The following is a 14971-nucleotide window of genomic DNA, read 5'->3' as shown; positions in this document are numbered from 1 at the left end:
CTTTATTCTTATCACGATGTGCTTCACGTGATTATCCAACTTTACAGGCCAATCCTGCACGAGACAAATGGTGCATCTGGTTTGTTCCCACTGTGCCGGCAGATAATTCGGATTAATTAAGATTAATCAAGTTAATCTGGATTAGCCGCCATGCCTTCCTGCACTGCTGGCAGCAGCCAGGTACTAATTAGCTATGGTGAAAAGTGTTCACGAAATTTGTTCACAAATGTCAAGGATGAACTTTCGTGATATGAATTAAAGTGTCATATGTAATTGTGAAAAATGTATTTATTTGAGTGAATATTTTTAATCAAACATGTATAAATTAGTAAGAACATCAAGAAAAAATCCCAAATTCTATATAAGCAACCCCTAAAGCCCCCTCTTGGGTTGCACACACCACTTTCGCCCCTTTCGGAAACACATTAAATGGCCTGACCGGGCCCGTGTGCGAAATCCGCATCAGTCGGAAAGCGCACATTAAATCTCCAAAGTAAGTAAGTAAAGAAGTGCATCATTGCTTCATTTCATGATGGCAAATGACTCAACAGTGGGTCGAGGGAGAGGATCGAGTACTTGGAAACATTTCGACACTATAACCACGTGGAGGAATGGCACTCCAGAATCAACAAAATGACAACCAGCATTTACCGAGTTAGCACTTTGATTCAATCTGAACAAACGATGACGGGAGTTACGATAAGCCGTTTGGAATCGGGTGGTAGAGAACGACCTAAAAAGAAGCAGTGCCGCCATCTGTAACATCAAACGGAGATTCCGTTTCCCGTGATGTTGGGTTGTAAATTATTGTATGTCTGAAATCAATAAATTTACGAAATTCATAAATTGTGTTCAGTGCTCCATTTCGATTGGATCAGAACTTGCCGACACGATAATCCCCATGTTAATCCTTCTATTGTTAAAGGGTAGATTAGCTAAAATACGCTAAAGAATAGCTGTCGGCACGGTGAGAACACCCCGTGCATCTCGAGTCATGGGACTATGACGTCACATGTGATGCGTTACGTGAGAGTCGATTCACTCATCAAACCAGCATCTAATATGTATTGAATATGAGTAATTCTTCGTATATAAATCAACATATATATGTATTCGCTTATCTTTTGTCGGTGAGCATATATACTAAACTCTGTTTTTTTAAAATATTTAATACACCGCCTCCGTGGTCTTGTGTTAGAGCGTCTGCCTGGAGAGCGGAAGGTCCGGGGTTCGATCCCCGGCCGCGTCATACCAAAAGACGTTAAAAGATGGTACTTGTTGTTACCCTGTCTGGCGCTCGGCATTAAGGGGCTAAAACAAGAACTGCTCGGAGTCAGTATGCTGTGTCTGAGTGGGGTATTCATGTTAAACTGCGGCATGGTATCTCAGTGAGCTATAATTCGGCATCAGTCCGGACTAGTACAAGCAGCCACACACAAACGTACATGCACGTCGCTATATAAGTGCAATAATCTTTGACGCGACGTCATTTCACCTCACTTCACCTAAATATTTAATACTTATTCATCAGCTGTTCATATGTATATATATATTAACTTGCAAAACGAGGCAACACTACATTTAAGTAGTTTAGTCGGAGAGGCGCATAGCTGGGGGAAATTAAAATGTAAGCAATCATATTGCAGTACTTAAATTTCTTAAACACTCATAACACTCAAACACAGTCTGGCCAATGCAACATATCTAAAACAGAGATATCACGAAATATCCTTACCACGTTCTGTACTTTACATATTTTAAGCATAAAACAGTTTGATTATCTCACATGGGAAATAAACGACTTGTTTATTGTACAATTTTGCACGATAAACAACCCCCAATCGTAGTTTATAATATAAAATATATCTATATATCCAAACTCAGGCGATACCAATGAAAACTTGTCAATGCCAGTTTGTCTTGTTCCATCACCTGCACGATAACATAGAATCCATGTTAGTCACAACACCCCAACATATCGATTTTTTTATTAATTGGTATAAATATATATATATATATCCGTCCCATTTTCTCGTTTTATGTAAAATAAGTTGCTTGTTTTCTTTTTTATATTCTATCCACTCTGCTAAATTTAAATTATAAAAATCTACAGTTAAGTTAATAAACTATATTTTTCAGAATGTACTTTCATGCAGAGAAATAATCTGTTATATTATCGAAACAAAAGTTATGCAATATACCCAAACTAGAGGTTATGAAATGCTTATTCAATGAATAATGGCAGCATATGACGATTTGAAAAGAAACTGAATAATAAATAGATCAATATTATCATACATAGTTTCAATCGTTGCGATGACGGCATATTTTGGCCTAGATATGTTCAATATTGGGATACTGAGAATGGCAAATACAGCCCTTCGTACGTTGAACATCACTTTTATTTGAATAATATTGAAATGTCATGCAATACGAAAGGCAAGATATAAATAGGTTTAATTGAATAAAAATATTTCGAGCTGAGTCGTGTGCTCGCGTGCACAGGCCGCTGGAATTCTTACATTGCATTTCCTTTACAACTGGTATTATATATGTCAGTGTTGACAGGGTTGAATAATAGATTTACGCAAAAATATATTTAAGTAAATATTTCAACAAGTCGTTTAACTTAAATGACCACATGTTACATGGTATGTGTAACATATTTTCATTGGCGTCATAATAACGTATTGCGTGTGAGAAAGTCTATGAAAATATATTCGGTTGATATGAGTCGTAAGGAATCATGTACATACGGGCCCATCAACCGGTCACGTGATGACCACAGTTTGTTGTTGTGAAGAGGACAGCCATATTGGTTTATACTTCAATGATGAGAATGGAATGTCAACTCTTACGGCGATGTTTTCTGCCCACTGACACATCTTGTTGGCATCATGCAGGAGAATGCTGAAGTGTAGGCTTTTCTTGTGTTGTGCATGTCTTTATTTTTATGTGTTTATTCTCTCTGGACATAGTCGATGGCTAGCAAGGTGCAAGTTGCCAAGTTCCCGGTCCACACGAATGACTTTAGCGATGTCCCTCGACTAGGGCCAATATCTCATGGACATTGGAATATGGAAGAAAATGAGATACTTGATCGGTTGAATGATGATAGTTCTAAGAACCGAGTGGAAATTCTTGAACAGTTGATTATCACTGTCAAACGCAATGGTGGACGATTACCGTACACCGAGCCCTTGTCAATCTACAAGGGATTAGCACAAGCGCTGTCAGATACAAGTTGGGAAATTCGCCTAAAATGCATTCAGCTGTTGAACGAAGTCATTCCCCATGCAAAAGAGGATCTGGACCATTTTATGGCTCCAGTCATACACAAGCTGATTCCCAATATTGGGGACACCAAGGTGACGGTCAAAAGGGCTGTCATTCAAACTCTACATGTGTACATGAAATACACACATGATGTTCCTGCCCTTCTGCGAGGAATCGTCCGCATCGGCCTGGAAAGTGACGACAGTAAAGTAAGAAAGGAAACAGTAAGTGCCTTGCCTGTGATTTTAACAAAAGAGTTTGCGCATGAGAACTTTTTTCATGTTATCCAGTCTTTGGCTAAAAAGTTGCTGGATTCATCTGTGGAGGATAACCTACAAGATTCATCTTTGTTCACCCTTGGCAAGATTGAGGCATTAGTTGGAGAAAGAGAATTCAGCAACTACCTGCAGAAGTTATCTTCCCCATTGCGTAACTACTACTTGAAGTTGTCAGGAAAGCAGGCAAATGGATTCAGTGAAACTCCAACCCCGACCCCCAGACAAGGCCCTAATCCTGTGCACAGCAATCGCAGATCAGTGCAAGCATATCCAGAACCAGAATTAAACTATGAGATTCCATACCGAGGAAATATGCCTTTCGGTAACCTAAATGGGTCTATTCAGCAGGAACGACATGCTCAGTATATGGACAGTCTTCATTTTGGTATTATTCCTAGTCATGTGATGAACCACATTAATGATCAGGAAAATTTTCGCACTCGTGCACAGGCAGTTGAGGAACTTAAGTCTATAGTAAATGGTCTTGAAGATTATGAACTTGCTGAAGTTCTCATGCCAGAAATGGCACCGTTTATTAACTTTCTCAGCCAGCTGCTTGATGATTCTAACTTTAAAATTACAAGTGTTACACTGGAAATTCTTTTCCTTCTTGTAGAGAAGCTTAGAAAAAATGTAAAGCATTTTTTAAAACCACTGATCTCGGCTCTAGCCAAGAGGATGTGTGATAACAAAGCAGTTGCCCGACAGGCTGTGATGAAAGTTGCTATCAAAATGATGCAGAGTTATGCCCCAAAGCCAGTATTACAAATGATCGCAGAGAACTTGAAGCATAGAAACTCGCGTGTTCGACAAGAGACGATCAATGTGATTATTGCTGCTCTTTTGACTTTTCCCAGTTATGATTTTGACCTTCCATCCATATGTCAAGTTGTGGGTCCAACATTAACTGATGGGAAGAGACAAGTGCGCCAGGCAGCCCTGGAGTGTTTTTCAGTCTTGGCCCAGGCAATGGGATCAGGTAGATTACAGCCTCTTGTCCATGCTGTGGATCAAGTGGAACTCACCACTGAAGGTGAAGGTCTCATGGCGGCAGTACAAGCTCGTCTGGCCCGGAGACAGCTTCCGCGGCTCAATTCTGATGGACTTGTGGAGTATGCTACTCCGATTCCATCATCAGCAACCCATCGAACCCCTCCTAACATGGCCCAAGGTGCAGACATGGAATGGATCTTGTCTGTGAGTGGCACTGGCTCTGCAAGATCATCCAGATCAGACCCACACATGGAGTTGGAGTCTGTAACAGGGTCGGCACGCTCTACCCCAGCGGTTCCAGACACGCCCACCTCAGCCCCCAGAAGGTTTATGAGTGCAGGGAGGGGCAGGAACAAGTTCCCTTGGGAGGAAGAAAAGGATGAGAGGGCAAGGATGTACGAGGGACCCCCTGGATCTGCACCAACACAGGTAAGTTGACCGTAGAATAATTCTTGATAGTTACCTGAAAGAGCATTGTATGTTTGCCACAACTGGTTATGCAGAGCAATTTGTATTTTAGTATTATGGTTAGTGGTGGGTATTGGCCTGGAATATTTATTGCAGTAATGTTTCCTGTATTGCGATACTTGCCACAATATGTTGCATGCATTCTTTCATCTGTAATTTGTTATGAACCTGAAAAAAACCCACTTTCCCCTCATGTTTTTGACAACTTCGTATTATGTGGGATGTTGCTATGGTCATGAAGCATTATATACAATATTTTTTGCCACAGGAAAAACTGGCTTATTTCTTAATTTCTGTTTGAGTTGTCACTAGTGTAAAATCTTGCACCAAGATGATATGCCTGATTTTGAAAAAACAAAATATACCGGTATTTTCCGAACGTATTGTGGTGTGTATTCATTGGTATTTCATTTCGTGGTATACCAGTAATATCGCGCACCTCTAATTATGGTATTTGTTCCTGGCAATAACGGAATGGGGCAGCAGTGGCTTTCTATGGTAATCAATCAGGAGTATAACATGTGTTTTCAGATTGTTGAGTGTTTTGTCTTTTTGATGCTATAAATATCATTTAGTACTAACTTGGTTGGAGCTTTCGTTCGTTGAATTTCTTAGTCCCAGACACTTAAACTGAGTGGACACATGAGTTAAGCACTACCAGTCTTTCATCAGAATTGCAAATTCTGGAGTAAGCTTGGGAAAATACCTGGAACGATGAAGAAATGGTGGTTGGGCATCACGATTTGGCAGATTGGGGATGATGGTGTCCCGGTGGCATGTGCCATTGTTACTCCTTGCAGTCAATGGTTCATCTGCCCCAGACTAGATACGTGCGTCTGTGATCATACAGCTGGTATAGTGTGACAGTACACATTCACTTACTCACTCACTAGAGAGACGGTCCCAAGAAACTCTCACTGGTTCACTGGCTGTGTTGAATCAAATACTCAACACCACCTGTAAATCTGTTTATCAACATTATACATAGAAATGTAGTGTGTAATTTTCCATAGCAGTGTCTTTAATTGTTTGATAGGCATTACTTAAAAGTTGACGGATGACAGTGTAGACACAATGTATGGATGACAACTTCATTATTAAGTACTGTAAAGAGACGTTTCGGTACAGATTCTTACACCGTTGTCAAACAAGACTGAATGATGAACATGGTACAGAATATATACAGTACAGCGTTAGAAATTGGCACTAGTCCTGTAGTCCTTACCAAACTGCCCAATAGTTAAGGTATCATAAGGACTAGAAAAAATTGGCCCATTTTAAGGGTTTTGCTATATGTTATCATTATAAGGACTAGTGGACAAAAACTGTTAATTTCTAACCCTGCAAAGTCACCTACGATTGTCGCAAGTCCATGTTAAAGTCATTCTGCATCTCAAAGTATTACTATTAAGAGCATTAGCCTAAACCAAAAAACATTTTCAGTTGATTTTCTGCTGTTGATCATATTTTGAAACAAGTATAGAGGTGAACCCTATTTACTAACTGGGATAACTGTCCTTTAACCAGAGAATTTGGCTTGCAGATAAGTCCCACACTACAAAAGCACAATGCCCACTCCAGTTAATTTCAGCAGCGCTATTTCAGACTAGATAACCTAGACTGTACTGTAGAGAGAAATATTATACGTATAGTAGCACCAGCAAAGAATATCACCTGACTAGTTGATTATGACTTGGTCATCAATGAGTACTGACAAGTTGAGTTCATGGTGTTGCACATGACATGATTCGTTTTGAACGAGAGAAAGAACCATTGTACAACCTCATTATTCCTTTATCTGGTCAATCCTCTTCATTAAATGGGTCATCAAGATCAACCAGTCCCACCTGGGGCTGCCACTAGTAGATATAATTGATGCGGACATAATGTGGAATAATATGAATACCATGGGTTTGAACATTCACAATCTGTTTTAGTGTTTATGTTCATTATTCAGTCAATCATTATTGCTCATTCATTAACTACATCCATGAATCTCCCACAAAGCTTTTGCATATTTCTGTATGCTACTATGAGTACCATATTCGACATAATAAGCGCCCAGGGCGCTCTCAAAATTAGAAATAGGTTGGCTCTTATTGGAATATTATTTTGGTGAAAAACAACAGAGTTGAAAGATCGTAAATTTCGTGGTTTATGCTGACAGCCTGAAATGTTTATATACCACAGATATATTTTTCCAGAATTTAATTTCCCATAATTAAGGATGCATATAACACACATATTATGCAGGAATAATAGGTCTTGTGTACATTGATTAATCAGAAGGGGTGCTAATTGGGATTGTTCACTAGCCAATATATTAGCAAATATCACGGTGGATGCTTATTAGAGTGGGGCGCTTATTACGTCGAATACAGTATGTGATATCGGTCAGAGTTTCTTATAATTAACACAGACCGAGTCCTATTAATCATTTTGCTACCCTGATTTGCAGGCGACCTTGAAGAGGCAGCCATCATTGTGTTGGCTACCTGTCATGTGTTTGATGTCAGTCCAAGGGCTTAGTCACACCATTAGATCATTTTGGGGTTGGTTTGTGGAAAACTTGGGTCGCTTTGACCTTTAGTTTAGTCTGAAGTTGAGTGATACTTTGTGTAGTTTGACAGGTTTGGTGAAAGGGATTTGACATGTGGAGAATAGGGCTTTGAGAAAGAAAGAAACTAAAAGATTTGTGTTTTTGCTTTGGTTATGTTGATGCATGGCCTAATCCTGCCGCAGAAAGTCATGGGTCTGTGTTCTCTTTTGTGAATTGTTTTCCTGCATTAACCATAGACAAGGCTACATTAAGTTTCAGTGAACTGTTTGTACTGTAGTTCTGATCTGTCTACCGCTTTGAACATATTGAACTTTTAAAATACAAAACTGTTAATACACATTTGGATATGTACTGTGTTTCCACTGCTAAGCCTCAAGTTCTTTTGCCTCTACAACAGTTTCAGCCTTGTTCTACCAAATATTTGGAATGTTCGCTTGAAAATATTTATGAGGAAATAATCACTTTCAATGATAAATTTCATATTTTCTGTTTAGGTTAGATATGTCCAGACATACAGATGATAGATTGCTGATGTTATTAGTTTTCATGATGCCCAAACACCAAGATGTCTTGAGTGATGTTTATATTTTCACACCCACCCTCAATATGGCACTGTTACTGGTAACTCCCGGTCTTTCTCCCCACCCCTCATTATCTCACATGACATTTTTTATCACAGTTTATTATCTCCTGTATGTGTTTGATTAAGGTGGTTGTTAGTTTGTTACACTCGAAACATGCTGGTGAAGCTACCAACAGGTAAACACCAGGGCCCACTTGCACAAAGCGATCTTAGCGCGAAGATGATCGTAACTCCCATACTTTAACATAGGCTTACCATAGTCTTAGTGCTAAGATCGCTTTGTGCAAGTGGGCCCAGGAGATGCTAGCAGCCTCAGAAACAGGAGTCCTATTGTCCTTGTCCGTAAGAGGCGACTAATGGGATCGGGTGGTCAGGCTTGCTGACTTGGTTGATGCATGTCGATCCCAATTGTGTGGCTCGATGCTCATGATATTAATCACTGGATTGTCTGGTCCAGACTCGAATCTTTACAGACCGCTGTCATATAGCTGTAATATTTCTGAGTGAGACGTTAAACAACAAACCAACCAATTTAGTCCTTGTCAAACTGCACAGTAGTAAAGGTATAAGGACTAGTAGACATTTATCCTTTTTAAGGGTTTTTCTATATGTTATTATAAGGACTAGTCGACTAATGCTGAACTAGTCCATGTAACATGTGTTGGCCATAGATCTTATATAGATGCATTTGTATTGGCAATTACTTCAAACTAGGGTTGTCATTGATTAAAATTGATATCTTGATCCCATAATATCATAATATATTGACGTATTGATGAAAGTTAATTATTCTGTTTGTGAATAGATTACAGTTACTGAAATTGAGCGAGATAATGATAATATTTAAATATGGCCCATTAAATGTTTAAGATTCTACCCCTTCATCTTAGTCATGGTAATCCAAGTAAATGTAAATGTTTCTGTGGCAGTGAATTATTGATTTAGTATAAATATTCATAAATTTGTATCAATACATCAATATCTTGTTGTCATATATACGATTATATCCCTATTGGACAACCTTCTGCAATCGAGAAAAGTCTGCTTGTCCTATGCATTTCTTTACCATCGATAATTGACCAACAGTTAAACCCAGAACAGAGTTTCTGGGAAGTTTTGTAACTGAAAAGCAATAACAGTGGACAGCCTTGGACATTGTGATGACATACTGAAGGGTTGACATTGTGAGGACATAATGAAGGGTTGACATTGTGAGGACACACTGAAGGGTTGACATTGTGAGGACATAATGAAGGGTTGACATTGTGAGGACATAATGAAGGGTTGACATTGTGAGGACACACTGAAGGGTTGACATTGTGAGGACATAATGAAGGGTTGACATTGTGAGGACATAATGAAGGGTTGACATTGTGAGGACACACTGAATGGTTGACATTGTGAGGACATAATGAAGGGTTGACATGATCACTGACATTGTGAGGACACACTGAAGGGTTGACATTGTGAGGACATAATGAAGGGTTGACATGATCACTGACATTGTGAGGACACACTGAAGGGTTGACATTATGACTGACATTGTGAGGACACACTAAAGGGTTGACATGATCACTGACATTGTGAGGACACACTGAAGGGTTGACATTATGACTGACATTGTGAGGACACTCTGAAGGGTTGACATGATCACTGACATTGTGAGGACACACTGAAGGGTTGACATGATCACTGACATTGTGAGGACACACTGAAGGGTTGACATTATAACTGACATTGTGAGGACACACTGAAGGGTTGACATTATGACTGATATTGTGAGGACACACTGAAGGGTTGACATGATCACTGACATTGTGAGGACGTACTGAAGGGTTGACATTATGACTGACATTGTGAGAACACACTGAATGGTGGACATTATGACTGACATTGTGAGGACACACTGAAGGGTTGACATTATGACTGACATTGTGAGGACACACTGAAGGGTTGACATTATGACTGACATTGTGAGGACACACTGAAGGGTTGACATGATCACTGACATTGTGAGGACACTGAAGGGTTGGCATTATGACTGACATTGTGAGGACACACTGAAGGGTTGACATGATCACTGACATTGTGAGGACACACTGAAGGGTTGACATGATCACTGACATTGTGAGGACACTGAAGGGTTGGCATTATGACTGACATTGTGAGGACACACTGAAGGGTTGACATGATCACTGACATAGTGAGGACACACTGAAGGATTGACATTATGACTGGCATTGTGAGGACACACTGAAGGGTTGACATGATCACTGACATTGTGAGGACACACTGAAGGGTTGACATGACCACTGACATAGTGAGAACACTCTGAAGGATTGACATGATCACTGACATTGTGAGGACACACTGAAGGGTTGACATTATGACTGACATTGTGAGGACACACTGAAGGGTTGACATTATGACTGACATTGTGAGGACACTGAAGGGTTGACATTATCACTGACATTGTGAGGACATTCTGAAGGGTTGACATGATCACTGACATTGTGAGGACACACTGAAGGGTTGACATGATCACTGACATTGTGAGGACACACTGAAGGGTTGACATTATGACTGACATTGTGAGGACACTGAAGGGTTGACATGATCACTGACATTGTGAGGACACTGAAGGGTTGACATGATCACTGACATTGTGAGGACATTCTGAAGGGTTGACATTATGACTGACATTGTGAGGACACACTGAAGGGTTGACATTATGACTGACATTGTGAGGACACACTGAAGGGTTGACATGATCACTGACATTGTGAGGACACACTGAAGGGTTGACATTATGACTGACATTTTGAGGACACACTGAAGGGTTGACATGATCACTGACATTGTGAGGACACACTGAAGGGTTGACATGATCACTGACATTGTGAGGACACTGAAGGGTTGACATGATCACTGACATTGTGAGGACACACTGAAGGGTTGACATTATGACTGATATTGTGAGAACATACTGAAGGGTTGACATGATCACTGACATTGTGAGAAAATACTGAAGGGTTGACATGATCACTGACATTGTGAGGACACACTGAAGGGTTGACATTATGACTGACATTGTGAGGACACTGAAGGGTTGACATGATCACTGACTTTGTGAGAAAATACTGAAGGGTTGACATGATCACTGATTGTGAGGACATTCTGAAGGGTTGACATTATGACTGACATAGTGAGGACACTCTGAAGGGTTGACATTATGACTGACATTGTGAGGACATTCTGAAGGGTTGACATTATGACTGACATTGTGAGGACATAATGAAAGGTTGACATTATGACTGACATTGTGAGGACACACTTAAGGGTTGACATGATCACTGACATTGTGAGAACACACTGAAGGGTTGACATTATGACTGATATTGTCAGAACATACTGAAGGGTTGACACGTACACTGACATTCTGAGATAATACTAAAGGGTTGACATCATTCCTGACATTGTGAGAAAATACTGAAGGGTTGACATTATGACTGACATTGTGAGAACACTCTGAAGGGTTGACATTATGACTGACATTGTGAGGACATAATGAAAGGTTGACATTATCAGTTAATATATCATTCCTGATAAGATAATAATTTCAGATGCAATTTCTTCCGACCGTTTCATCAAAATTCTTTGAAATTGTATCATTGGCCTTTGGGTACTTTTTACCTGAATCACTTGTGTGTACAGATGATTGATATTTATTTCTGGCTTAGTTTACGAGAAAATTCACATGGTAATCTTAATCTGCATAAAAAACAAAGCCTTGAAGAGTGGACTTATGTGGCAGCGGGATCAAATGGTCAGACTTGGTTGATGCATGTCATCGTATCTCAGTGTTCGATGTCAATCACTGGATTGTCTTGGTCAAGACTCGATTATTTACAGACCGCCGTCATATACCTGGAATATTGCTGAGTGTGGCGTTAAACAACAAACAAACAAAATTCGAAAGATGCATTATTTAATTGAAGAATAAATGTTTTTTAGTCCTTTATAGTATCATATCTTTATAGTTTCGGTACAAATACATAAATAATGGCTCACAGTTCACGTAGTTCATGGCCCACTTAGCCACGGCTTACCATTTTGAATTACTCGTTACACTGAGCCGCTTCATGAACTTGTCCCTGTGTCCGTTTCGACAAATAAGATAGAGACATATAACAGATCAGTCTTGAGTTCTAGCTGTTAAATGATTGACTTCTCATGGAATTTGTATACAATACTTGTAGTCTCTTGGTGGCCTTTTCCCTAAGCGCTGTGTTGACTGATGCAAAGCCTCCTCCAGAACATGTACTTGACAACCTATTGCTTCAGTGAAGGATGCAATAGTTTACAATCAATAAGTTGATGCAGTGTGTTCCATGCTGCACTCTGCCACAAGAGAGTCCCAGTATGTCACTCCCTGTTCAGCCCATGTTGACTCAACCTCTTTGTCAACTAAATCCATTATCTGTGTCAATAAAATCAAGAGGTTTTTCGGGATCAATTTGTAATATCTTGGGTTTGGATTGAAGGAAAAAAGTCAACTAATAATATTCACTTCCAAGGAAGGGTCTTTTCTAACTCACTGCAGAAACAGCAGTCCTGTAAATTGTTTTGAGTCAGTACAGATTCTGCAGACATTCTGTCATGTTTCCGTGGTCCAAGTCGGACAGTTTGGGGTATTGGTGGAGTACTTTTTTCTTAGTGTTGATGCCACATATATACCCAATGCTTGTTGTGAGAGCTGAATTAGATGAAGATTGTTTCATTGTGGGACTTGGCTCATTGTGTGTCATGCCCTGGATTGGTGCTCATGCTTTCAGCCCCTGGTTTGAGATGCTGTGAACTGGCTGAGATATTGCTGACTGCAGCAGGAAACAGTATTCTTTGTGTTTATAAATATACAATGTAACATGCAGTTTGCTGGCGAAAGATGTGTTAACCCTGAATAATTTAGTTGATCATTTCTTTTTAATGAATCAAATACTTTTTTAAGACACAAACTTATATTGTCCAACCGTATGATAGACATTAATAGAATACCTTGCACAAATCAAATGTCCTTCATTTAACAGTTTGTTATGGAACACTGGTAAAAGTCCAAGGCAATGAAAGCTAGGGAATCAATAGTTATAGGTTGGCAAATACATTATTAATGGCAAAGCCGGACGTCTTAACCCAAATGCTTGGTGAACCTTTCTATGGGCTATATAATCTTGAATCCTGGCGGCTTTCACGAGTAAGGTGGGATCTGATCTGAGGCAGCTATACAAATGTAAAACTGCTTTTCTTTGGAGGCGCTTTGACAGTGATTGATAATTCTTCGATTAGGTTATTGACATTTAGGCGGGTTACTTCTCACAACGAATACATGCAGACAATCACTTCTTGAAAAACTGGTCACACAGACATCAAGTACAAGAGAAAAGTAAAAATAAATTCCTTTCCTTTAACTCATTTCAAATCCTTTATAGACTAAGCTTATCATTAAACAATATTTGGTCATGGATAAGAAGTATGTATGAATGTGATAGAATACCAACAATTCAGCGGTAGAAACTAACATTTTTAGCCCACTCATCCAATGGCAAATTTCTACTAGTCCTTATGATACCTTAACTATTGGGCAAGGGCCATAGGACTAGTGCAATTTCTAACGCTGCAGTTGTGTGAGAGTTCGGGTTAGCTTTGTAAGGTTTAAAAGAAATGTGTTCATCTTCCCATAATTTGTTTATCGTGTTTGTTTTGTCAGAAATTACTTTTAATGTTACTGCTAGTATGATCATCATAAAAATTATTGATCAAGTATCAGTCTTATTCATGTTATTTGTCAACATAGTCAAGTTGATAACACTTGTTTAACAGTGGTTTGCAGGTTGTTTTAGTCACTGGGTGAAAGGTGTCTCATGGATATCTAACAATCATCTCTTCTCAAGCCTGCAGGGGCACAAATAAAACTAAATATAACATCGCCAAGTAAACTTCTGTTGAAAATAAGAATAAGACAGGCTTTGTTTCCGCCTTGAGGGTGGTCTCGTCATCGTCATTGTCAACCTGAAGGTGAGCAGGTCACTCACCGACATGCTGCTCGCTAATGTCATGTTTGTTTCACTTTCACCATTAATCTTAATGCTGGTGTGAGGATGGAGGTGATGTGGATTACATATGAGATTGATCAAGTCATTATTCGTTTGTGTGTGTTTGGTCTGATTAATGAGTGACTTAGGAGGGCATAGAAAATGATAACATGAGCAGTAATTATCATTGAACTGCTGCATAGCTAACTAGGTAGGCCATATATGTGTGAAAGGCAAGTAAATTGGTGATTGTAAGGTATAAGTAGCCTCTGTTGATAGTTGAAATTACTTTAAATTTGGAGTTTGCTCTTGATCTTTCAGAGTACAATGAGCTTGTTTCTCTCACAGTGATACCCTCTTAAGTTTTCCACTCTTCCACTTCATACACACACTACGTAAATACCAAATACACCTTCATCCTAACACTGTCGCCCCTCGTATACCTTCATCCTAACACTGCCACGTGTCATACACCTTCATCCTAACACTGCCACGTGTCATACACCTTCATCCTAACACTGCCACCTCCCATACACCTTCATCCTAACACTGCCACGTGTCATACACCTTCATCCTAACACTGTCACCTCACATACACCTTCATCCTTACACTGTCACCTCTCATACACCTTCATCCTAACACTGTCACCTCTCATACACCTTCATCCTAACACTGTCACCTCTCATACACCTTCATCCTAACACTGACACGTCTCATACACCT

The 14971-nt window shown here is 39.6% G+C and overlaps 1 protein-coding gene across 4 annotated transcripts in view; it reads left to right on the top strand.

The window, feature by feature from the left end:
- Positions 1-2815: 2815 nt before the first annotated feature.
- LOC139444362 (TOG array regulator of axonemal microtubules protein 1-like) overlaps positions 2816-14971 on the top strand; it is a 67628-nt gene continuing 55472 nt past the window's right edge. For all 4 annotated transcript variants that reach the window (XM_071225315.1, XM_071225314.1, XM_071225316.1 and 1 more), the window contains exon 1: positions 2816-4976. In XM_071225315.1, the coding sequence (XP_071081416.1) occupies positions 2982-4976 (1995 nt within the window). In that variant the 5' untranslated portion in view covers positions 2816-2981. The remainder of the gene's footprint in view (positions 4977-14971) is intronic.

Source organism: Haliotis cracherodii, unplaced genomic scaffold (assembly GCF_022045235.1).
Source record: "Haliotis cracherodii isolate W230 unplaced genomic scaffold, xgHalCrac1.p SCAF_5, whole genome shotgun sequence".
Classification (NCBI taxonomy): domain Eukaryota; kingdom Metazoa; phylum Mollusca; class Gastropoda; order Lepetellida; family Haliotidae; genus Haliotis; species Haliotis cracherodii.
This window is presented reverse-complemented; position numbering and strand designations above follow the sequence as displayed.